Source organism: Cheilinus undulatus, linkage group 10, assembly GCF_018320785.1.
Source record: "Cheilinus undulatus linkage group 10, ASM1832078v1, whole genome shotgun sequence".
In the NCBI taxonomy this organism is placed as follows: Eukaryota; Metazoa; Chordata; class Actinopteri; order Labriformes; family Labridae; genus Cheilinus; species Cheilinus undulatus.
In genome coordinates this window covers 32949215-32973372 of record NC_054874.1, presented here as the reverse complement: position 1 = coordinate 32973372, position 24158 = coordinate 32949215, and the positions used below count along the sequence as shown (strand labels likewise).

At 38.0% G+C, this 24158-nt stretch overlaps 2 protein-coding genes across 3 annotated transcripts in view; one reads left to right on the top strand and one right to left on the bottom strand.

Annotated features, from left to right (window-relative positions):
- Positions 1–12801, top strand: part of zdhhc2 (zinc finger DHHC-type palmitoyltransferase 2) — a 32724-nt gene extending 19923 nt beyond the window's left edge. Inside the window, exons 8-13 of one of the 2 annotated variants that reach the window (XR_005992432.1) lie at positions 40–172; positions 774–900; positions 10949–11044; positions 11320–11430; positions 11504–11585; positions 11664–12801. Coding sequence is in view for 1 of the 2 variants with exons in the window: in XM_041796942.1 (XP_041652876.1) it covers positions 40–172; positions 774–900; positions 10949–11044; positions 11315–11430; positions 11504–11544 (513 nt within the window). In the remaining variant the exon portion in view is untranslated. Of the gene's footprint in view, positions 1–39; positions 173–773; positions 901–10948; positions 11045–11314; positions 11431–11503; positions 11586–11663 lie in introns of both variants that reach the window. The other variant, XM_041796942.1, reaches the window with a different exon arrangement.
- Positions 12802–13300: 499 nt separating this feature from the next.
- Positions 13301–23922, bottom strand: cnot7 (CCR4-NOT transcription complex, subunit 7). The gene is made up of 7 exons (XM_041796829.1): positions 23765–23922; positions 22937–23061; positions 20761–20954; positions 20150–20311; positions 17062–17206; positions 16837–16947; positions 13301–14566 (listed from the first exon to the last, which is right to left on the bottom strand). Exons 2-7 carry the CDS (start codon positions 23051–23053, stop codon positions 14435–14437), a joined length of 861 nt encoding a protein of 286 aa, XP_041652763.1. The 5' UTR covers positions 23054–23061; positions 23765–23922; the 3' UTR covers positions 13301–14434.
- Positions 23923–24158: the final 236 nt, after the last annotated feature.

Genomic DNA, 24158 nt, shown 5'->3' with positions numbered 1-24158 from the left:
TGTGTTTTTCTATCTATTTATTTTTCATTTTTTCATCAGAATGGCCTCCCAGACACACAGGCAAAGTTCCACATCCTATTCCTCTTCTTCTCAGCTGCCATGTTTTCTGTCAGCCTGGCTTCACTTTTCACCTACCACTGCTGGTTAGTCTGCAAGAACAGATCTACTCTCGGTAGGTGGCGTTCCTCATACCAGCATGTTGTCTTATTTGTTTTGTTTTGGGGAAGCAGTAATCATACAGCCTCTGTCGCCAACAGCTCAGTCCTTTTTAATGTTTGAGTGTCTGCCCTCAGTTTGCTTAGCCTGCAGTGTTTTCTTTGCACTAATGATGAAGGATGTTTCATTGCATTTTCCCACTGTCAGTCATCATGCTCATCAGTGCAGTGGTTTGATGAGACTCTCTGGGCCGTTATCAGACGGAGCCATTTCTCATTATGTGTGCACAGTGGCACACTTTGTCTGTGTGTAGAGGAGACTGGATTATCCAGAGGAGTATGTTACGGTGAAATGCAAAGACATAAGGCTCAGAGCAGTAAGAAGCTTAGTAACAGAAGCTGCGAGGAGGCGAAGTCACACATGGTGGCGCACTCTGAGATTTCCTTTTCGTGTACAACAAAGACACTTTCATTCAGAGTTTTTTCCATTGACTCAGCCATTAAGCAGGGATCCTCCATGTGCTGTCTGAATAAGCTTCTGTTAACAGTCTGAGTAACAGCTTCTGTAAAGACTGAGAGGGAGTGCTGTTTGTTCATTTTCTTCTGTGTTTCCTTCAGAGGCTGTGCGTGCTCCAGTGTTTCGCCACGGCACAGATAAGAATGGCTTCAGTCTGGGCCTCAGTAAGAACTTCCGTCAGGTTTTTGGAGATGAAGTAAAATTCTGGCCTATTCCAGTATTCTCCAGGTAAACATTTCATTCTAATGAAATAACATTAAAACACAAAACATCAAAAAAAATTGCACACAACGGATCAAGGCCAAACAGGAAAAAGAAGGAGCTTTTGAAATAATGAAAGAAGAATGGCACAGTTATTGTGAACTATTATGGAAAAGCTCTAGTTCACACACGTGGCGGGAGTTTGCATGGAAATGTCTAATCAGATTCTTTATCACACCAAAGTGAAAAACTCATCTTACAGGAGAAGTCCTCAAATGTTGGCGTTGCTCAGGGGACCAAGAAGCAAACCACTCCCACATGTTCTGGTAAACTTTCTGGTTTGATATACATAAGATAATGTAGGAAATATTGAGCACAATGATACCCAACCACTTCAAAACATTTATTTTAGGAAACGGTGATTTCCAAATGCGACATCTCAATAAACATTTATTTAGGGTAAAGGTAATGGCAGCTAAGAAAAACATTAGAAGACAATGAACGCACCCTGCACCTCCCACAATAAGCAAATGGGCAGACACAGTAAGTGAAATATATCTAATTGAAAAAATTGCCGTTTCACTTAATTTACAATTTGATAAATTTACAATGATGTGGGAAAAATGTAGCCTGGCAAGCCAGAAGGATGTGTTTCACATGTCCATCTGGTAAACCACTTATAGACAGCGTTTGAGAAAGGGCAGAGCCTTTGAAAAAAAACTTGGAGGGTGATTGGATTATTGTTCTGTCTGGCACATCTTTACGGGCTAATCAGAGCAACAAAACATGTGACGTAGCCGCTACGAGCAGCACCCCTACTGAAGGAGTAAACTCCATATAGAACTGCATAACACGAACCATGGCGACTCTAGACGAGTACACGACTTTTGTTTTAGAAAAGAAAACAACTCACTGCTGTTCTTTGAAATGATGTCAAGTTCTGATAAAACTGGCGCTATAGCAGCATCCACGCTAATGTCTTCTGCCAAAATTGCACTGGCCTCTTGTTGCTGCTTGCTTACGTCACAACTCCGCTGCGCCCGAAAGTACTGCTCCTCATTGCTGATTGGTCCTGTACCTTTCTAACCAGGCCTAAACGGTCCAGATGGGAGCTTTGTAAGATGTATTGGCCAGTGAGAAACGTGGAAAAGGGCGTATCCATCTGCTTTGAAAGGTTTGGCAAAACGGGTCTCCAAGGCAAATATTAGGAACATGTCTGATTGACGAAAAACACAGGTAATACCTGATAATGGATATAGAAAATAACGTCAAGCCTGCTCTTTCTGACTGAACAGCAATATCTTAAAACTGCCAGACTATCTCCCTGGAAAAGTGCTGAGTTCTGAACACTTTATTCTTGTCTTATTTTAAAGTATTTGTATTATTATTATTATTTTTTAATTATTATTACTTTTATTTCTTCCCCTTTTGGTTTCATACTTCCAAAGACAAAAAAGAGGAGTATTGAAGTTTTTTTGCTTTAAAAATGTATCAATCTGGTTAAGACTGCATTCTGTAACCTAGGTGATCAGCAACGAGTACAGGCATTTTATGTGTATGTATGTATGTATGTATGTATGTATGTATGTATGCAAAACTCTGAAAATTAAAAAATAATAAAACAACAAAGAAAATCATGAGACTGAAGAAAGTTAAACTTAAGATATGTCAGCAAAAAATTCAAAACCATGTTTCAGCAATTGATTTTTTTGATATTAGTGGCAGGCCATGTGACTGTTTAGGACAGTGGTTCTCAAATAGTCAAGCACAGGACCTGGCACTACCAAATTTATTACAATTTTTCAATCCATTTATTTACTAAACAAGTTGCAATTCTCTAGAAATTAAATTAAATTTACTCCTTTTGACAGAAAAAAGTGTAAAATAAAATTAATGTATATATGGGGCGGCAGAGACTGATAGTATCGGTTGCCTCTTAGCTGAAAGGTTGAGGTCTAGTTCCTGCAGTCACATGTAGGAACTAGATCGTCTGTGTGGTGTGAGTGTGTATGAACAGGGTAAGCAAATACCAGTGGACACTATACTGCAGTAGACTCCATCTACCTCTATCAGTGTGTGAATGTGGTATGAATGGGTGTGGATGAGGATGTATGACTTACAGTGTAAAAGGTCCTTTGAGTAGTAATATGACTAGAAAAGTGCTACAAGCTAAAGTTAATTCACTACCTCACCACTCCATACATCATAGGCTTGGAGACACTACTTTTATTCAGGTGGCCTACTGAAAACAGCTCTTTGACCCATTTCTGTGTCCTGACCCATCAGTTGAGAACCACTTGTTTAGGAGACTTCAAGAGCTGCTGTAAGAGTATATACTGAATCATGATCAGGTCAAATGCAATATGCACTTTGGTTAGATGCTATCAGATCTGTTCCTGTGCACTATCCCTGTCTGGGCCTTATGGTTTTGTGTCTAATTATGATGCCCAGAGCAAACAATATATGTATGAAAAATGATGCCAGACACACCCAAGGGTATAAATAAAAAAACTATATTGTTCATTGGCACATTAAATTAAGTGTACAGTTTTGGAGATAGTAAATGAAGCCTTAGACTAGTTTAGTCCTCTTGTGTTTACATATATAACAGCAAAAAAAAAAAAAAAACTTTAACAAGCTCTTTCTGCTCTTCCTACACCCAGAGCTTACCAGGCAAAATAAATAAGGTCAATGAGTTTTCATATTAATTAAAAAGTCATGCAAGAATCATACCCCACATGCGCCAATGTGCACACAGCATGAGCTCATATTTTCTTCAGATGTCGCTTCTGTATTTCAAATGATTTATTCAGGATCTCAGAGAGAGTGAAAGAAGAATCTGTTCAGCTCAGGGATTAGTGCCACTTAAATTGAAGCAAACTGGCTGAAATGAGGGAAAAGCCCAAAAAGAGAACATCACTTTGATGAACAACATCATCCCCATGATTAACTTTTACAAAAGCTTGAGTCTTGTAAATTAGTCATTTGCATGGAGAGTGACAATTTTTATTCAAATAGAACTTTTTGTGATGAAAGGTCAAATAATGAAAACACACAGCCTAGAAAACCTATCAGGATTTATTACAGTAACAAAATGAAGATGTAAGAAACAATCTAAAGGCTGGCTTCTAGTTAGATGAAGAGGCCCATTTTACCTTATAGAAACCCCAGTAACAAAAAAACAGCATTTTCACTTCATATTTAATTGACTACAACACAAAGACGTGATATTAAATGTTCAAATTGAAAACCATTTTTCACATATACACTTATTCTGACTCTTAATGTAACACTGTAAATGTCTGCAGACTGAAGACACTAACTGTTGAAGTATTGGAAGTGGAAATTCAAATTCTTGACTGATGTACATTGTAAATTGCTTGAGAGTTCAGGATCTCCACTGTCAAAATCTGCTCTTCATAACTGGCCACACTTTATCAGTGAGAGGTCTGGACTGCATGCAGGCTAGTCTAGTACCCACACTCTCTAATTGTGAAGCCATGCTGTTGTAGCTCATACTGAATGTGGCTTGGCATTGTCTTGCTGAAATCAGCAGAGAGGTCCCTGAAAACAATGTTGTCTGGATGAAAGCATATGTTCTCTAAAACATGTTTGTATACATTGCAGTATTAATGGTACCCTCTCAGATTTGCAAGTTACAGATGGTTTTGGCCCCCACACCAGCACAGATGTTGGCTTTTGATAACAATCTGAATGGTCCTCTTCCTCTTTAGCCCTTAGAACTCGATGCCTGATTTCAAACAATAAAATGAAATCTACTCATCAGTCCTTAGCAGACTTTTCTACTTCAGATCAATCCATCTCTGATGAGCTCAGGTCCTGAGAAGTTGGCAATGCTTCTGTTTGTTGTTGATAAATGGCTTTTGCTTTGCATGCACAGTTTGAACTTTGTAGATGTGTCGACTACTATATAAAATGAGAATGGTTTTTGGAAGTGTTCCACAGCCTATGTTGTAATATCCATCACAGAGTGATACCAGGTTTTAATTTAGTGCTGCCTGTGGGATCAAAGGTCATGGGCATGGAATGTTGGGTTTTGTCTGTGGCCTATACTTGCAGAGATTTCTCCATATTCTCTTAATGTTTAAATTATATTGTACATCGTAGTTAATGAAATGTCTAAATTGTATATTTTTATTGCACTCTGAGGAAAAATTGTTCATAAACCTTTGGACTTTTTGCCTAACTGACCTTTTAAAAAAGTAGAGAACCTTGTGCCATCATTGGTTGTGAATCACTGAGCCTTTCAGGAGTGCTCTTTCTATACTCAATCATGGATAAAATTAGGTGATTTTATTATTTCTGCTTTGTACAGTGTCTTTGAGTTTTATGAAAAGCGCTTTGTAAATAAAATGTGTTATTATTATTATTATTATGGTACCATCACCTGTCCCAACTTTTTTGGAACACATTGCAGACATCACATTCTGAATGTTGGAACAAGTTTATCAGATTGAACATTAAATATCTTGTCTTTGTGCTGAATTCAGTTGACTATAGGTTAAAAACCTAAATTTGCAAACTACTTTAATTTATTTTCTTTCGTATGTCATACAACATCCCGACTTTTTCTGGAATAAGGGTTTGTATTTACAGCATCTAAATAAGACATTGTATGCGTTCTAACTCACTATAATACTAAATCCAATTTACTATGCATAGTGTTACATCAAAATGAGTTTACAGACTTTATGAGCCCTTATCTGTTCATGTTGCTTTTATTATGTTTTTACATATGTACAGTGCTTAACAAATTTATTAGACCACCCTAACCCTAACCAAAGTAAGGTTTATGCCACAGCTGCCCTAAATTAACAGCATTGGTAATTACCAAAATCATATTTTCATGTTTCTGCAATGGTTAATACACCAATATGTAGAAGCTCTTTAACTGAAATGCTAAAATAAAATTATTATTATCCATGAATTTTCAAATTTTCTGATTTACAAAAAACTGAAAAAATAGTAAAGCACATTAATATGTCAAATTATAGTTATTTACTTGCATTCCTGAAGAGAAAAATGAGTTTTAGTGGTTGAATGCTATGCTTGATTCATTTGTGACTTCTCAGAGAAGCCCAGTGAGCCGGCTCATATTTGGGCTAATTCAGTTTGAAATTCCTCATTCCTGTTCAAAATGGTAAAACGTTGAGAGCTCACTGAAAAATGAAAGAGTCCGCATTAAAGCATTTCATGGTGCTGGATGGTCTTTGAGACAGACATGACAGGTGGTCTAATAAATTTGTTAAGCACTGTAATTATTCTACTTATTTTAGATTTACATTGGCACGATTCAACACAACCTATAGGTGTATCTCCAAAGTCAAACATCCTGAAAGAGTTTATTTTTCCTGCATTCAGTTCCAAAAAGTGAAATTTCCATATATTCTGGATTCATCTAAAAATATCAGAATATTTCAAAATGTCAATTAAAAAATGATTTATAATACAGAAATGATGAACTTCTTTAATGTATTCATTTATTAGGGGTGGGAATCATTAGTGGCCACACGATACGGTATTATCACGATATTTTTAACACAATTCGATATTATTGCGATTTTAAACATTTTGCAGCTCTCTATTGGTTTTACTCGTTGGTGGCGACGCACCTCGGTTTGGGGCTACGACGTCACGTGTTTTTTGCTCTGATTGGCCCATAAAGATGGGGCAGACAGAACGTTCATCCAATCACCCTCCAAGTTTATTTTCAAAGGCTCTTCCCTTTCCCAAATTCCAACTATGGAAGGTTTACCAGATGGATGTATGAAACAAATATAACAAATTTAGCATCAGCCACCGTAATGTTTCCCACAGTGCATTGTGATGGGCTGTGACAACCAAGGTGCCCTCTGCCTGTCGGGGAGGGGAGGGCTCCCTCCAAGGTGGCTCCTGCCCAGCGTTCAAAGTGTACAGTGGCTTTCAGGGGAGCCCCGTTTTCTGACGTGCACCACGGCCCAAGTCACATGCATCCCACTTAAGCTGCCAAATACATCAATCCACATAGAGCAGATCAATCCAAATGTGCAAAGAATCCGGTCAACTTCAAAATACAACACATTAGTCTGAAAGAGAAAGTAAATCCTTACTATATCAAAATAAGGTCTCATCCTGTGGCATGAACAACAGGCCATCAGCAGGTAAGTGGGTCACTGAGTCATAATTCTGCCATAGGTGAATAAAAGTAAACTTTGAGGTGGAAAACCACCAAATTTTAAACAACACCACACATTCTTTATAGAAAAGATAAAGCTTCAAATCATCACACTAAATAACGTCTGATCCTGTAGCACAAAGGTCATCTGTAGGTAGGGGGGTCACAGAGCTACTATGCCATGACTGAGGAGAAAATTTGAAGTGGAAAACCACAGAATTTCACATGGAACTGCATATTCTTTGTAGAAAACATTAACCTTTTAACTTCAATGTACTCACCCACAGTAGAAGCAAAAGAAAACATGTAATCATTTCCAAATGAATGGCAAATCAACCCCAGGAAGGAAAAACAATCCACTCTTCATATACTATTCCCATGTGAACTGGTAGTTCTCCCATTCTCTCGTTCACCCTCGTCCCTCTTGCAGGCTGTTCAGGGCTGAGAAAAACCATAGTGCTGCGGAGCATGACTTTGTATTAGGGAATAGCAGGTGCAGCACAGTCAACATCAGAATTAACGGTCTTTCTACCACTTCTGCAGCAAGTTAATGCTGTCAGTAGGCACTGATAAGTTTAGGTACCCATGTAATTCTGGGCCTTTTTTCAGCGCAGCGCTGCCACATGTGAATGACCAAAGTAGGAACAGATGCAGAATTTTCTTGATTTTGAGGACAGAAGTTTTAGTTTATTATGTAATGAACAAACAAACAAAACTGAGATATTTATTGGTTTTATATTTTAGGAAATATAATGTACAAAAGATAAAATACTAGCCTACTTGTTGACAACTATTTAGAGCTCCCCCTTAACATCTCCTATGAGGCTTCCAGGGGAGCTCCTTCCTTTTTCAGGCTGGCCGAGCTGCCCTCAGCTTTCCTGTACTTTGAACTATGCTTCTGTCTGGGGACTCCAGAGTGTCTAGAAACACTCCTGGTGGCATGAAGGCAGTCAGTCTGTGGCACTGCTGGGCAAAGCTTCTCAGCAGATGGAAGCATGAAGTGCTGTAAAATTGACTCTGGACTTGATTAAGCACAGTAGACCAACACCTGCAGATGACATCGCACCCAAACCCATCACTGACTGTGGAAACGCCACACTGGACCCCTTCACCTTGGATTCTAAAAAGAATTTGGACCACAGAGCAGTTGTCCATTTTATTTTTTTTTATATTTATTTATTATTCTGTAGCCCATGTGAGACACATATGACATTGTGGTGGCTCAGATGTGGTTCGACACGAGGAACACAATACTTGTAGCCCATTTCCTGGACACAAGTGTGTTGTGGCTCTTGATCCACTAATTTCAGCCTCAATCCACTCCTTGTGAAGCCCCCCTAAGTTCTTGAATATGCTTTTTTTCAACAATCCTGAAGGCTGCAGTTATGCCTGTTGCTTGTGCACCTTTTCTTGCCACACTTGTCCCTTCTGGTGAACTTTCCACAAAAATGTTTTGATACAGCACTCTGATAAACCTCTGCCCTTTCAGCCCTCTGTGGCTTACCCTCTTTGTGGAGGGTGTTAGTGATTGTCTTCTGGACAACAGTCAAGTCAGCAGTCTTCCCCATGATTGTGGTTGAGTGAACTGAACCAGTGTGAGGGAATAAAGGCTTGGGAGACCTTTGCAGGTGTTTTGAGGTAATTAACTGATTAAAGCTCATTTCAGGACTGAACTAACAGACAAGAAATTGGACTTTTCCAAAAAGATTTAAATGAATTTACTTTGTGTGATAAATCTAAAATATATATTACTTTTTAAATAAAATTATGGAGAAAATGAACCTTACCATGACATCCTATTTTTTTAGATGCACTTGCACATTGTTTTCGTTTTTTTTTTTTTTTTTTTGCAGTTATTTTGTCCGTAACATACAAAGCATACTATAAAATTAGGTGAAATTTTTCAATAAGGTACACAAAATGGGCATACATACAAGGACACACATGTGACTTACTGATGGCATAAATGAATAACTATTAGTTTATCACATCACCATGCTCTCCATGCCCTATTATTAAGCTATATTAAACTGTATCGGCCCCATTGAATAAAAATGAATGCAATTTCCAACTCAGACAAGCCCTGCTTGTCAATTGACACAGAAATTCTCATAGTAGCACATTTATTTTATTTTTCATTTATAATATTTTTTCAAAAATAACTTTGTAACAGTATCATTTAAAAACATTTTCCCCCTCTGCCTCACTACAGCACCCCATATATATATATATATATATATATATATATATATATATATATATATATATATATATATATATATATATACACACATATAAGAAATGACTATGTATTAGTCCTTATTCTAATGAAGCTACTCCACATTACATTACAACAGACATTATACTTTGACAGTGTTTCACTTCTGCTAACACACAATGTTAATTGTGATTAACTCAGATCCCAAGTTAGTGCCTGAATTTATTAAAATTGTGATGCTTTGTTGTCCTTTCACACACACTTTGGTTAAGCCACTGCTGCATCTTCCTGCAGCCACAGTGATATAAAATAAGTCTGCTGTTTAATGTCTCACTTTCCCTTTAAAAAAACCACAGACAGCTCAGTGGACAAGTCAAAAGTCAACTGCACTTTAGGTCATCAGACATTTACCCTTTTACCATCCTCTTGTTTCCTTTTCTGTGTTTAAGTTTATGTCATAATCCCTGATTGACCTACAAAAGCAGGTCTGTACCCAAACCAGAAGTCATTTACCCTTGGTTCAAGTGTGCACTCACACTAGGCCATCCGTACTGTGCCTGGGTGTATTTGAGCCTAAAGTCCAGTACATTTGACCAGTGTGAGTGCATTCGTTCCGTGCTTGAGCGCGGCATGCCTCAGGGCCCCGACACGGAAGGACAAGGTGGGCCTAGGTACAAATGCAAATGAAGGAGCCCTAGTGTGGGGCTGTGACATAATGTGAATTAACAACTCTGATCAGGCTCAAGATTATATGCTGTAGTGAGGGATAACTCTCCCCTATGAACCTCTCTCTCTTTTTTCTCACTAGGCTCTGCATAGCGTAGCCTACTGATCCCAGGTCAGGTGAAATAACCCCGGTGTCGGATCTGATATCGTATCAATCTGTTGCTATTTTTTCAGCCTAAAAAACAATACTTACGTGTACTGAGTCATCAACATGTATAAATTCATCAACAGTGGATGCTCTGTGTGATGACGTCGGTGTGTGACATATCCGTGCTCAGGCCTGGATGCGTTGAGAAGTGTGAGTGCGGGCCAAAGGGGGGACAGGGGAGGGGCCAAATGGGCTGACTCTACTCAGCCGTTTGAATACGACACGGTATGAATGGCCTATGTGAGTGCGCTCTAAGACGGTAGAACAGACGAAAATTATTCAAAAACAGTTTTAGGTCCAAAATTTGAGGTAAAATGCACTAAAAAGATGTGGTTAATCATGATAACCCACAGAAATGATGAGATTTATCACTGTTATAAAAACAGCCCTAGTTCATGAGTACTTTATACATAAAGACTGCTAAACAAGATACTTATTTGGGTACAAATGAGGGTCTGCTAGTAAGTCATTAGTTATCAGGTAGATAGTGAGGAACTCCTCATCAGATTTTAAAAAGTAGTACTCTCAGTATTTCATCCTGGGTAGTCTCTCGATACTGAATCATTACTTCATGGTTACCCATTCATTTTGTGTTGTAAAGTGGATCATCATACTAAGTAGTTTTAAGTATCTAATCATTACCTTTTCACTTTTATTCATTCGTCTCCTGATTATCTATCAGTGAGTCACTAATTTGTTCCCTAATATCTACGCTGATTCTTTTGGTGCACCTTATTATAAATTAAAACATATAACCAAATTATCAGATACTTGTTTAAACATGGAATTATGCCCTTTACTTTCCCAGTTTAGGCGATGGCTGCTCTTTTCCAGCCTGTCTGGTGAGTGTGGACCCTGAGCAGCCCTCATCGCCCACAGGCCCCAATGCTCCTGTTAACAAGGGGTGAGTAAAAATGAATAAATGGTCAACCCAAGTACATCACTTAGACAAAAAGGTCTGCAAGTCATCAGATCAGCCCCGAGTTATTTTATTTAACCCTGTGCATTAAATCATGCAGGTAAAGCAGCATTTGGGGATTTAAAATAACTCATGCTGATAACAGGATTTAAGAACTTAGAGCCATTTTTCATTTTAAAGAATATGAGATCAGAGATTTTTTCCAAGTTTGAAGTCTGGCTGTGTACCTGCCTCTGAGAATTTCTGTGTTTCCAGTGCAGCAGAGGGCCACCAGTTCCCTTCAAAGCCACTGAGAGAGTCTCAGAGTCGGCTGCTTACAAGCACCCCCTCCTGGTCTGAGAGTGACAGTGCATCAGACAAAGACAGAAAAGGTGAAAGAGTTCACTTTAATCTTCTGATTATTATTGAGAGGAGTAAATTTTGACCTTGTTTTTTTTTTTTTAGGTGCAAGCAACCCAGGGATAGTGATCGAAAATGAGGCATAACCAGAGACTGGGCAACAGGTCACACCATCACTTCAAGAGAAGTATGCTTCCAGTCATTTGGAAAGTCTTCACACATCTGAATTAAATCATGTATATTTCACACTCTGTTTCCCCAACAGGTCTATGTTGCCCCCTCCTCTGTGTCTGTGCCTGTCTGATGTGACATGGTGCTGACATCATCAGTATTTGAAGTTTTCAATACTGTACCTTGCTTCTGAGAAGTTTACATGACAGATCCTACATTAACAACAGGATTTAAAAAAAAAAAAAAAAACAAGAAATACCATCATCCCCAGTCTTACTGGTACTGTTATGCAACTCTTTCTGTTGCTTTCTGGAAGTTTTTGGGCTTCAGGACAAATAGATTGAAATTAAAATGCATTCCAACATCTCTTTTCTTATGTTCCAATGGAAAAGCACAGAGCAGCAGTGGATGATTTGTATAATTTTCACTTTGTGTAGTAGTAGATCTACCTGAGCTACTTCCTATGTTACAGTAGAATTTGTCTCATGTGCCAAATGTTTGCAAATCAAGTATAGAGTAGCAGAAGTGTTAATGTGATGGGTTTTGTTTTAGTACTTTTTCAGTGTAGTTTTACATATCCTGAAAGGAGTGGCCAGGTTTTTCACCGACCACATTGAGTGTTGTGAAAGTTTAAATGATGCATGCTGTCATCTCAGGATGTCTACAGACACTGATGTGATGAACTGTACTACTTTGCTTGGAATCAAAAAAGTTAGTGATCTGAATAAGGGCTCTTCAGACTTGTTATAGCATGAGTGAAGATTTTTGCAGTCTTATGGGAACACCTAGAGCTGGTGCTGCTCTGTGCTACGACAAGGTGTGTCCCCCTCTCAAATTTCTATACTGCTGTCTGGCAGTCTGCGGTGCGCGTCCAACTGCTGGCCAAAGGCTCACTGACTCTCCGGAGGGCTGGCACACTGGCTGCCTGCAAGAGCCTCTGTGTAATGCTGCAGATCTGTTTACCATCAGTTCAGTGTTTTTCTACGTCATAATGACATCGTGGATGCAGAGCAAACAAAAAATGTGAATAAAAAAATATATATGCTCCAGCTGCTGTGTACAATATATTTTCAAATTCTTAGGACTCTCTTTGTCGTTGTCTTTGACTGGGAATTGTAAAACCATGACAAAAATTTATTTGGAAGAATGTATGCTTGTTACTGTAACACCTTAATGGTTGAGTCTCAATCTTTATTTTTCTATTCTGCTGTCTGTATTGACTCTAAAGACAATGTGGATGTGTGAGTACTGTACTGTAAACTTGTGATGCCTTATAAGAATAAAGAGCTCATCTTCAGCCTTCGTATTCAACTCATCATTGCATGTTAGAAAGGACTGACTCATCAAAGAGATGCTTTGGCAAGGAGTATTTTATGGTAGAAAAGTTTCAAAGCCTTTATTTACAAAATAATCTAAAAACAATCCTCTTGGATATTGCATATTTTTCTTTAACTTGTTTACAGTGTGAAAGGTGCTGTCGAAAGTAAGCGATCAGTTTGAAGCAGTGTGAGCTTAATAAGTGATGACCTACACTTCAACACACACCTATGGAAGTTCAGAATATTATTACACAACACAGCATTTATTCAAACTTTGTAGTACATGCGGCTGTTCTACGCAGCATGAATGAAAAGGAAAACAATACAAAAATAAATGTCATTCAAAGGTCAGAACTACATGTGAAATTAACTCCACTGGAACAGAAAGTCACATGTTAAAAAGCAATGCTATTTTTTTCCTTCTTGTGAATAAAAGTTTATTCTTTTATTACAACACTAAAACTCTACAAACTGTAGTTTCAGTTCAAAATGAAAATTTACTCTCTATAGAGTAGTTCAGGGCAACCTCAGCATGTCCTACAGCAGGTCAGTGTTTCAATGCTTTAAATGGTCTGGTAAATTTGTTTTAAATAAGACCTTGTAGAAAAGTGATGCATTGTTGTTAATGTGTGCTTGTGTCAATGAGGGTGTTCACATGCACAAAATATCCACATTCCCCCAATAGAACTTTAAATGCTTTAGTACATATTGTAAATAAACCTTGGAATCAGACCTCTGCATATTGTCATGCATTCAAAGTGAAAATCAGTCACTAGAAATGAAACTAAATCAATTTTTGTAGGATCTTGTATGTTAACATGTGGGGTTAGATATTATTTGGTCTGAATCAGCATTAACATTAAATATACAAAGTGGAAGAAACCCTTTAATGAGATATTTATGTGGAGGTAAACACACTCACTGAGAACTCCCTTTCTCATCATTACACAGAAAAATGAACAGGGCCGCCTTCTTATTAGTGTTAATCAGGGCAGCTTTCAAATATCAGATAAGCGGAACAATAAATTAAAGTTTAAAAGACAAGAATGCAGCTTATATTAAGGCTGAATGTGGTGAGAGTTCTGGTAGTGAATTTAAAGTTTTATATGTTCACAATGTGAAATAGGAACATAGAGAAGGCAACAAAGAGGAGACACCAGAAACATTTTCAGCTTTCCATATAAAATCAGGTTAGAGCTTTAAAGTGCAAAACATGTCTACAGAACAGTTTCTGGAAAACTAAAATCCCATTTTTTCAAGCATGTTAAATTGAACTGATACAACCAGGCTGCCTAAACTGCTTTATAGGATTAAAAGACTAAACTCTCTCACACCCACATGCAGCTAGCAGAGGCATGTGTGAGGACAGCTGAAATTTTTTGACCATCATATTCAGTTGTCTACAGTGAGAAGAGGCTATGAGAAGCAGTTTGCTAAATGATGTCTTTTTTTTTCTTCCATTATCATCATCCAGTTGGTAAAAGCCTGCTTCAGTGTCACACAGATTTTGTGTGTGAACCGCATAATGGGAGGTTTCAGAGTGATGTCACGACTGCTGTTTGTTTGCCTCCTCTTCGTAAGCATTCCCTGTTCCGTTCTGGACGTAGGCTGAGCCAGAGCTGAGCCCGTACAAGTGCCCACAGTACTTTGCATCATCGATATGATCCTCAAAAAACATCTGTGGGACAAAAAGCACAGGACAATGAGAGAAGTCATTTATTGTCCTGTTTTTACAGTACCAAACCTACCAAAGTTCTGACCTTTTATTTTATAACTTTCATTTTCTACAACAAATCCTGAATTTAAATACACAAAAGCTTGATTATATGTTCTTTGATGTAGTTCTTTACAAAACTACGTTTTTTTTTTCTTCTGTTTATTAAGATATAAAAAGTGAACAGATGAAAAATGTACACAATTAAATGGAAAATTTTCAGAAAACTAACAATACTTGGATAAAGGAGAAGACGACAGACATGATCCTTTATTAATACTTGAAAGGAAAAGGTTACTGTTTCCCTATTGTTTTTATTGACATGTACTAATGGAGAGATGTCAAAGAGAGGGGCTGCACATGAAAGAGCACCTGAGCAGTTGAGGGTTCTGTGCCTCACTCAACAGCACCTCAGCAACTTACCTGGAAGTTGCCTGGCACTGATCCAGCAACTGGACCAATTCAGTACTTTGGTCTGTACCAGGACTTGAACTGATAATTATGTGGTTCCCAACCCAAGTCCCTACAGATTATGCTACAGATGAAATTCAAAAGCAACCCTTCTTTGGTCAAAACCAGTGAAAGCCTGCCTAACAGTCCTGTCCATTCAGATGAAGGAGAGGTTTAAGGCCAAAAAGGTTTTCTTTCATTTGATCAGTCAAGTTAGATGAAAAAAATGAATGATTGAGGAAGTTATTTTACTTTAAATGCTCAAAATCAACAAGCCAAACCTTATTTTAATTTAATTATTTGCTTTTCTGTAACATCTCAAGTAACATACTGTTATTGCAAATGACAGACATGCACAAATGCCACTATCTAACGCAATTTTTTTGAAAACAAAACACCACTCTCGCTCCCTCTCCTTTTATTCTCTTCCTTCACTCTCCTTTCTCACTCGTCTTCTGCCAAAGCTGCCGTTTTCGCGGTGCTGTTCGACATTACTGTAATATATACCACACATCATATATTGCCGGAAAGCACAGATTCTCAGCTCTCTGTCAGCATTGGAATTTTTTTGATTGAGCAAACTTTCGAGGAGTTACAGTGTTGAGAATCCGTGTAGCGGTCTTGTGATACTTTTGTTTTGCTATGAATGCCCATGTCATATGGTTGTGAGTACTGTAATGAACCATATATGTGCGCATGCCCACAATTCTCAGCATTCCAACACTGTTAGAATTTTTCTGATCGGACAAACTTTCGAGGAGTTACGGTAATAATACTCCAGACATATAAAACACAGCGCCAGCTCAGTAGGTAAAGGGTTAATGACAGCTGGAGTTCTGGTTGTAATTATTATTTTAACATGTTATTTTTTACTTCATCAGCTATTTTAACATCAGGAGAGACTGATCTAATTTTCAAATGTCATAAGGATTTAATGAGACTGTTTGACTCTCATAATGGTTGCTGATTGTTATGAGGTAAAGAACGGTACAGGCACACATTTCTCTCCTTAACCTTGTACTGCCGCCATTCTGTGCTTTATGCAATTCTGACACAATGCCTAATGAAATTAACCTTGCAAAGTAGATGGATACGCCCATTTCCTTGTTTCTCACTGGCAAATCCATCTTGCAAAGCTCCCGTCTGAACCATTTGGGCCCGGTTAGAAAGTGGCAGGACCAATCAGCGACGAGGGGCAGTACTTTCAGGCGCAGCAAAGTCATGACGTAAACAAGCAGCAGCAAGAGCTGGTGCAGTTATGGAGGAAGAGATTAGTGTGGATGCTGCCAAAGCGCCAGTTTTATCAGAACTTGATGACATTTCTTTGTTAAAAGACGAACAAAGAACAGCAGTGAATTGTTTTCTTTTCAAAAATGACAAAAGTCGAGTACTTACATGTCTATAGTCGCCATGTTTCGCATTATTTCTCAGTAGCTGCGCATATGAAGCTTGATAGCGGCTACGTCATGAGTCTGATTGGCCCGTAGAGATGTGACAGACATCCAGTCACACTATGAGTTTTTTTCAAAGCCTCTGCCTTTTCTCAAATGTTTCCTGTTAAAGCTTTCCCAGATGGATGAATGAAACAAATCCATCTGGCGTGTCAGGTTATAATGAAAGGGAAACTTGGAGGCTTATTCAGACATGAGACCTCCTTGTTCAATATTTTATTAGATTATTGTATTAGTGCAGGTTTGACAAGGGAAAGGTTTGATACTGTGCTGGCAAGTTGAGGTTTGAGTATTCTCACAATTGCATTACATTATAGATCTCTTTCAGCCTACCTCTCTCATCTTGAAGAAAGCCATGCCTGTGAGTAAAGAGTCAGAGCCGGCCTGATGCTGTGGTCCAATCCTTTCTAGCTCCAGCTGCTCAGCAACTTCCTGCAGCCCACCCTAAAAACAAAACACCTTCAAGCTGAATCAAAGTCTATCTTCAGGTGTGAAATTCTACATGAATAAAAAGGATGTACTTGTGTATAACACCTGCTAAAATATTTATTGAATTACCTTCAAGTTTTTACAACTCTTCATAAGGTACTTGACATCATAAATGACTGGAAAGTACAAGCGAAGAATCTCAAAGAAGTCCACCTCCTCCTCAGGCAGGTTAGCATTGGACAGAATCTTGATCAGGTATCCAAAGTCGTAGCCACTATAAAAGCAAACAAACACACAAAAAACTTAAACCTCTAAGAGCTTAAAACAGGGAACTTGTTGCCATGACACACAGACAAACATACAATGACAATTGACAAAATTGATTGATGACAGAAAAAAGATGAGGATGCTCTATTCATTCAAAACAGAACAAACTTCAAATTGGGTTACATAAAACTTTGTTTTTCTTTTTCTTTCTGCAAATAGATCTTTAAAAAAATTTTGTGAACATTTTCTAACCCAATGAGTGGAAGATATGAGACAATAAAATCAACTAATTAAAAAGTAATAGTCCAACAATATAAAAACATATAAAAGCCTGAAACTTAAATTTGTTAAAGCCTGGTTATCTTTAGTCTTGGTTTGCCATGAAGACCCACTGCAAGTCATAGAGCAACACAAAGCAGAGGGTACAAAATACTGTTAGAAAGTTTCCATTTCATCACTAGGGATGAATCAACACTTTTTTCAGATTGAGTACAAGTACTTACAAATGGATACTCACCGATATCAACCGCAGATATAAATAATACAATCACAGTTCTTAAAATGATCTGGAATATTGTTTCATTTTCATCAGATGTTCCTCCCCTTGATAATTTATCAGAACATATTTTGCAGTCTCCTAGACTTTTGTAATCATCAATCATGTTAAAATATCCCCAACAGCACCACCTACCTGCTATAAAGATGAGAACTTAATGTAAAATCACATTTAGTATAGCATCTGCAATGCTTTATGAGTACTAGTATGAATATAATTAATAACAGCATAGGTACCAGATACTGGTATCGAAGGATCTCTTGCCATCACAGACCAGCTTTGACAATATTTGTTTATGTTTATATATATTTGTAGCAAAACCCCCACATTTCTGCCATCCAAACTCTCATTAACAAACAATTGAAAATGAATTATAAATAAATGTATAACCAGTGCAGGGCAAGCTAATTGAAAAATATTGAGAGCAGAGACGCAGATTAATCCGTTGAACATCTGTATCAGCTGATGTCGGCCCTCATAAAAAAATCTGCCATCTGCAAAAAATTTGGCATGAATAAATATCTGAAGCCAATGTCTCTGTTGTGTCATATTAATTTAATGTTGGTATCTGGTATACATCACTGCTAAATCATATTAGAAACGTTTTACAGGGCAGAAGAAGTCACCTGTTGGACAAACTCTGAAACTGCATTTGTTTTTGTTGAAAAAAATGAGCTATTTTAAATGCATCGTGATGCTTTATTGATACCACAGTGAAGCTACCACAGTTCAGAAATAACTGAGTAAGTACACATGAAGACAAAATTATTAGCCCCCCTATGAAAATTTCACTTTTTCTTAAGTATTTCCCAAGTGCTGTTAAACAGAGTGAAGGGTTTTTTAACACAGCTTTTCCAAACATCCTAGTTTTATTCTGGATGCTAACATTATTTTCCTTTGCACACAGAAACAAAATTATTTCACTAAAACCAAAAACTACCAGGGTCAAAATTATTAGTCCCTTTTAGAACTGACCTTTTAGTCGAGCCATAGCAAAAACCAGTTAGTCAATGATGTGCCTTAACTTTGCTATGCTCAAAGTTTGAAAAATCAAGTTAAAACCAATTTCTCAGTTTACACACAGTATAAAAGCCTCAGAAAGGGTTTGAGCTGCCACTTGAGAAGGCACCATGCCAAAACCAAAAGAAATCAGTTTAGACTTGAGAAAAAGAATTATTGATGCTCACAAAGCAAGAGAAGGATCTACAAAGTTATCCCAGTGTTTCCAAGTGTCAAGACCTGGAGTGAGAAGTATAATCAAGAAATGAGAGCCACACAGTACAGAACAAGCCTGGTAGAGGCAAGAGGAGAAAGATTTCAAAGACCGTGGAACAAAAACTAGTGAGAGATGTGTCTAAAGACCCCAGAGCAACTGCAAAGACACTAGTGAAGGACTTAACCAAGTCAGGAATTGTAGTTTCAGAGAAGACCAGCACTAGAGCCCTGCACAGGAATGGACTGTGGGGTTATAGACCAAGAAAAATTCCCCTTTTGCAGAAGAGCCCCCTTCAAGCCAGACTGAAATACAGTAAGGACAACCTGGAGAAGGATTATGAACACTGGAAGCGTACCCTTTAGTCAGATGAAACTAAATTACAGCTCTTTTGTCATAGAGACGTTGGTGACGTTTGGAGAAAGAAGGGAGAGGCGCATCACCATAAGAACACCGTCCCCACAGTGAAACATGGTGGTGGGAGGATTATGCTATGGGGATGCTTGAGTGCATCTGGAACTGGAAACCTTGTCAAGGTGAAAGGAACCATGAAGAAAGAAGGATATGTGAAGATTTTGAAAGAAAACCTGAAGCAGTCAGCAACAAGACTGGGTCTGGGTCATCACTTTGTCTTTCAACACGACAACGACCCAAAACATACGTCACTCCTGGTGAAGAACTACCTGCAGAAGATTAGAGTGAGCGTTATAGAGTGGCCTTCACAAAGTCCTGACTTAAATTGCATTTAAAATCTGTGGGGTGAACTGAAGATGAAGGTCTATGTCAGAAGACCATCAAATCTGGAGGAGCATGAGAGATTCACCAAAGAAGAATGGGCTAGGATTCCTCAGGAGACATGTCAGAGACTTGCTGGAAACTACAACAAACGACTGCAGGCTGTTATCCGGCAAAAAGGATACACTATTGACTATTAGCACCAGGGGGGCTAATGATTTTGATCCTGGTGTTTTTTTTTTTTTTCTGTGGAATATTTACATTTCTGTGTGCAAAGTAAAATAATTTCAGCATCCAAAATAAAACGTGGATGTTTGAAAATACTGTTCAAAGTTCTTGGCTTTGTTTAACAGCACTTGAGAAATACGTTTATATCAATGAAATTTTCATAGGGGCCTAAAAATTGTGTCCTCACGTGTATATAAATAGCTACATGAGTAGAATACCTGTGAAAAGAGAGCCACTTGACCCCATCACAGAGCACCACTCCTGATGTCATCAGCAGCTCTGCAAAGTACAGCGTCTCAATGCCTTCATCCTCATGCTTCTTGAACTGAATCCCTGAAGTGGTCAGGAGCTCAATGGAGTCCTGTGCATACATGTCTTCTCTAAAGAAAAAGATGAAAACATGCCTTGCTTTAAATATTGAAACTAAAAAACATCAAGTTGTAACAAGAGCATTTGCTGAATGTTATCTTTACAAAAAAAAGGCCTAATGTGTGAACTGTATCTGAGATGTCAGTGTCTTCAGTCAAGTTCCAAATGTTGTACTCAAAGAATATAAAGTGTATGTGTATTACACTGGCAAACAGAAAGGCCAAATGTAATGCTTACGCTTACACTTTCTTATAAGTATGTATCACAAGTTCAACAGAGGGAAACAAACAAAATTCTAATTTGACATTCTATTACAACATGAAAAAACTGCATTATTATATGTCTTGCATGACTTTTGATTTCTGTTCTGTTGTAACTTCCACTGATTAGGTATCTCAAAGAAATGTGAAAGCATATAATCACCAAACGATAAGTAAAAGAAAAACCTGCATCATCTTACGTAAGGTTAAACTTAAAATTGAACTGCCAAGTTGATGTTCCTGGAGGATATTCCCCTTGTTCGTTCATAAATGTGAGGCCTAGCTGGATTATCTTGAGCAAATCCACGTTACAGCGCAGTAACTGGTACTGATAGTCCGCGTTGCTTCTGAACTCTCCAATTGGTCTGGCAACTACACCTGGAAACTCTGTATCCTGTAAGATGACAGAAAACTTGTTATGCACAAATGTATTCTGCTTAAATCATACAGACGAGCACAAATTTATAAGTCCTCTATGAAAATTTCAGAGCAAGAAATTTCTAACAGCTTTTCTAAACATCCCAGTTTTAGTTGGGTGGATGCTTACATTATTCTACTTTAAACACAGAAGGAAAATTATTTAACAAAAACCAAGAACCACCAGGGTCTAAATTATTTTTATATATCTATTTATTTAATTTTTAACTGTTCTAAAAACCATGAAACTTGAATGATTGCATACGTGGGGTATAACATCTTTGCTGTAAAAAAAGTTTTAAACTGGTATTTTCACACGTCAGGTAAAAGAAATATTGCACCTTCTGCAATTTGAAAATTGCAGCAGGCCATATTGTGATTTAATCTGAATTTTGATTAATTACCCAACCCTACCGGACACAGTTTTGCTACTGACCACTTGAGATTTTCTTTCAAAATTTCCACGTATCCTTCTTTCTTCATGATTCCTTCCACCTTTACAAAATTCCCAATTCCAATTCCTAGAGCATAATATTCCCATCACCATGTTTCATTGTGGGGATGGTGTTCTTTGGGTTATAATCCTTCTCTTTCCAAACAAAAGCAATGTCTTTATGGCCAAAGAGCTCTAGTTTGGTCTCATTTCACCAAAGGTCATGCTTCCAGTATGCATACTCCTTCGCTAGGGTGTCCTTAGCATACTTTAGTCTGATTGAAGGAGTCTCTTTTGCAAAATTGGAGTTTCTCTTGTTCCTCAACCACTCTGACAATTCCTGTGCAACTCTAGTGATGGTCTTCTTTGAGACTACAATTCTTGACTTGAGTCTTTAGACAAATCCCTCACTAGTTTTCTTTCCAGAGTCTTTGAAATATTTCTCTTCCTACTAAGGCAGAGCTGTTTGGGAATACTGCAATGTTTTTTTCTCAACACTGCCATTTAATATTCTGTTATTTCTCAAGTTCCTCATCTTTTGCTTTTTTCAATAAACACAATCTTATAAACTTATTATAGGTTATATCCAAAACAAATTTAGATAGATTAAACTAGGGCCGAACAATCTTGAAAAAATATTTCATCATGAATGTTTTCCCACTGGAAATTCAATGTGAATTGATATATTGATGGGAGTCATTTTCATAATGATCAAGAAAAAACCCTACAAAAATGAGGGAAGTAGGACATGTTCGTAAAATATTCTAAAAAAATGACACTTGAATGATTGCTTGATGTGTGGCATGACATCTCTGCAGCAAAGACAGGGTTAAACTGTCATTCTGACATGCGTGTCAGGGTACAGAAATCTCACACCTTCTGTGATTTGAAAATTGCAGCAGGCCATATTGTAATTTAATCTAAATTTCCGTTAAATGACAAGCCGTACTTCTTACCTCTGCCAAGCTTGTTCTGTACTGTGTGGTTCTCTTTGAATTTCTTGATGATACTTCTCTCTCCAGTTCTTGACACTTGGAAATTATGTGATAACTTTGTATATTCTTCTCCTGCTTTGTGAGCATCAACAATTCTTTTTCTCAAGTCTAAGCTGTTTTCTTTTATTGCCATGATGCTTTCTCCCTTATTGAAGTTTTTATACAGCATGCAAATTTGAAAGATAACAAGTTTTAACTTCATTTTACAACCTCTGAGCATTACAAAGTTACAGCACTACAATGTTAAAGCACGTTATTGCACAACAGTGGTTTGTGCTATAGCTTAACAAAAAGGTCAGTTCTATGGGGGTAATACCTGGTGGTTTTTGTGAATTAATTGTGTGCAAAGTCCAATAATGTAAGCATCCAAAAATAAAACTAGGATGCTCAGAAAAGCTGTATTAAACATTTCTTGCTCTGTTCAACAGCAGTTGGAAAATACTTTGGAATCACTGGAATTTTCATAGGTGGCTAATCATTTTGTTTTCATCGGTACATAATTTCGCCCTCTTTTTGAATAGCATTACTCACCATAGCAATATAGTTGTATTTTCGGATGACATTTCGAATTCTCTTCAGCTCCTCCTCCAGGTTGTTGGCCCAAACCTCACATATTCTTTGGCTGTGATCCACAGTAGCTGCGGGCATAGTGCCACCTTACCATGCAAAGAAAAATATGCCAAAGTAGGCAGAAGCCTTAAGATGAGGGACTGTGTTTAGACCAAACCCAATATGCTTTACTGCAAATAAATATTTGTTTTTACCTCCTAAAATGAGGAAGGAGAGAAGTACTAAACACATGATCTCAAGATAACTGCGAAACGCTGATCATCAATTTGGCTAACTATTCCATACATTATAATCTTTATTGTGAGCGATACAGCATATTTAGTGGGTCAAATCAGGTGACAACACTTTGGTTTTCACATTAGCAAAGTTGATTCTACCTCCCATCGGTTCAAATTTCTATTAAACAGGAATGTTTGTGTTGACAGCTATATTAACTATTGACATAAGGCGAACACACATGGGAGCAGCAGCATCGGGGGCAGGACGTGCCTGGATGGCTACTGTTAACATGAGCTTGTCGCAGGCAGTTGTCAGCAGCACTTTGAGCTAGCTAGGTTACCTGTAGCAGTTAGCAACCTACAGATTAGTCGTCAGCTAACTTGAGCATAGCTGCGTAGTCTTTCAGTTTAAAGGAAATGTAGAGCACCAAAACACTCCTGTAAAGGAGGCTGAGACCTAGCACGACCGACACATAACAACGTGCATGAGACCTGAAAGACAGAAACTAGCCGCAAACACACTCGGCGTCACTTTGACAATGGAAAGCTAATTGTAGCTTCTTTAACTTACCGTTTCCCAGACCGGGCAGGTGCGTGTTTAAGGTGTGTGCAATCTGACTTTGTTTATGTGTTCAACGCTATTGTGTCGGGGTTTTATCGCTAACTTTTGAATAGTTTATATTCAGAAATGTATCGATGTCAGCCCACAGCTGCCATCATAGCTATGCCTACAACTCTACGTCATTACGTAACACAGCAGCGTCATGAGCGTAAGTATGTATGCATGATTTTTTATTTGTCGTCGACGTCTGATTGGGTCAGTGGAAGTGCTATTTCACCTGAGAAAAACGTGGCACAGAAAGGCAAAAGCGGAATCATTAAAAATGTGTGTTCAGGTAAAATTGAATCTAAGGACTGAGCAAACTAAATTAACCTTCGGAGTCTTTCGTCAATCTATTCTTAAG

Coding starts and splice junctions, on each gene's coding strand:
- cnot7 (XM_041796829.1), bottom strand. CDS start 23,053: ATGCCCGCAGCTACTGTGGATCACAGCCAAAGAATATGTGAGGTTTGG. Junction 16,948..17,061: donor AGAGTTGTAAAAACTTGAAG/GTAATTCAATAA, acceptor TTTTGTTTTTAG/GGTGGGCTGCAGGAAGTTGC. Junction 14,567..16,836: donor CTTTCTTCAAGATGAGAGAG/GTAGGCTGAAAG, acceptor TTTGTCCCACAG/ATGTTTTTTGAGGATCATAT.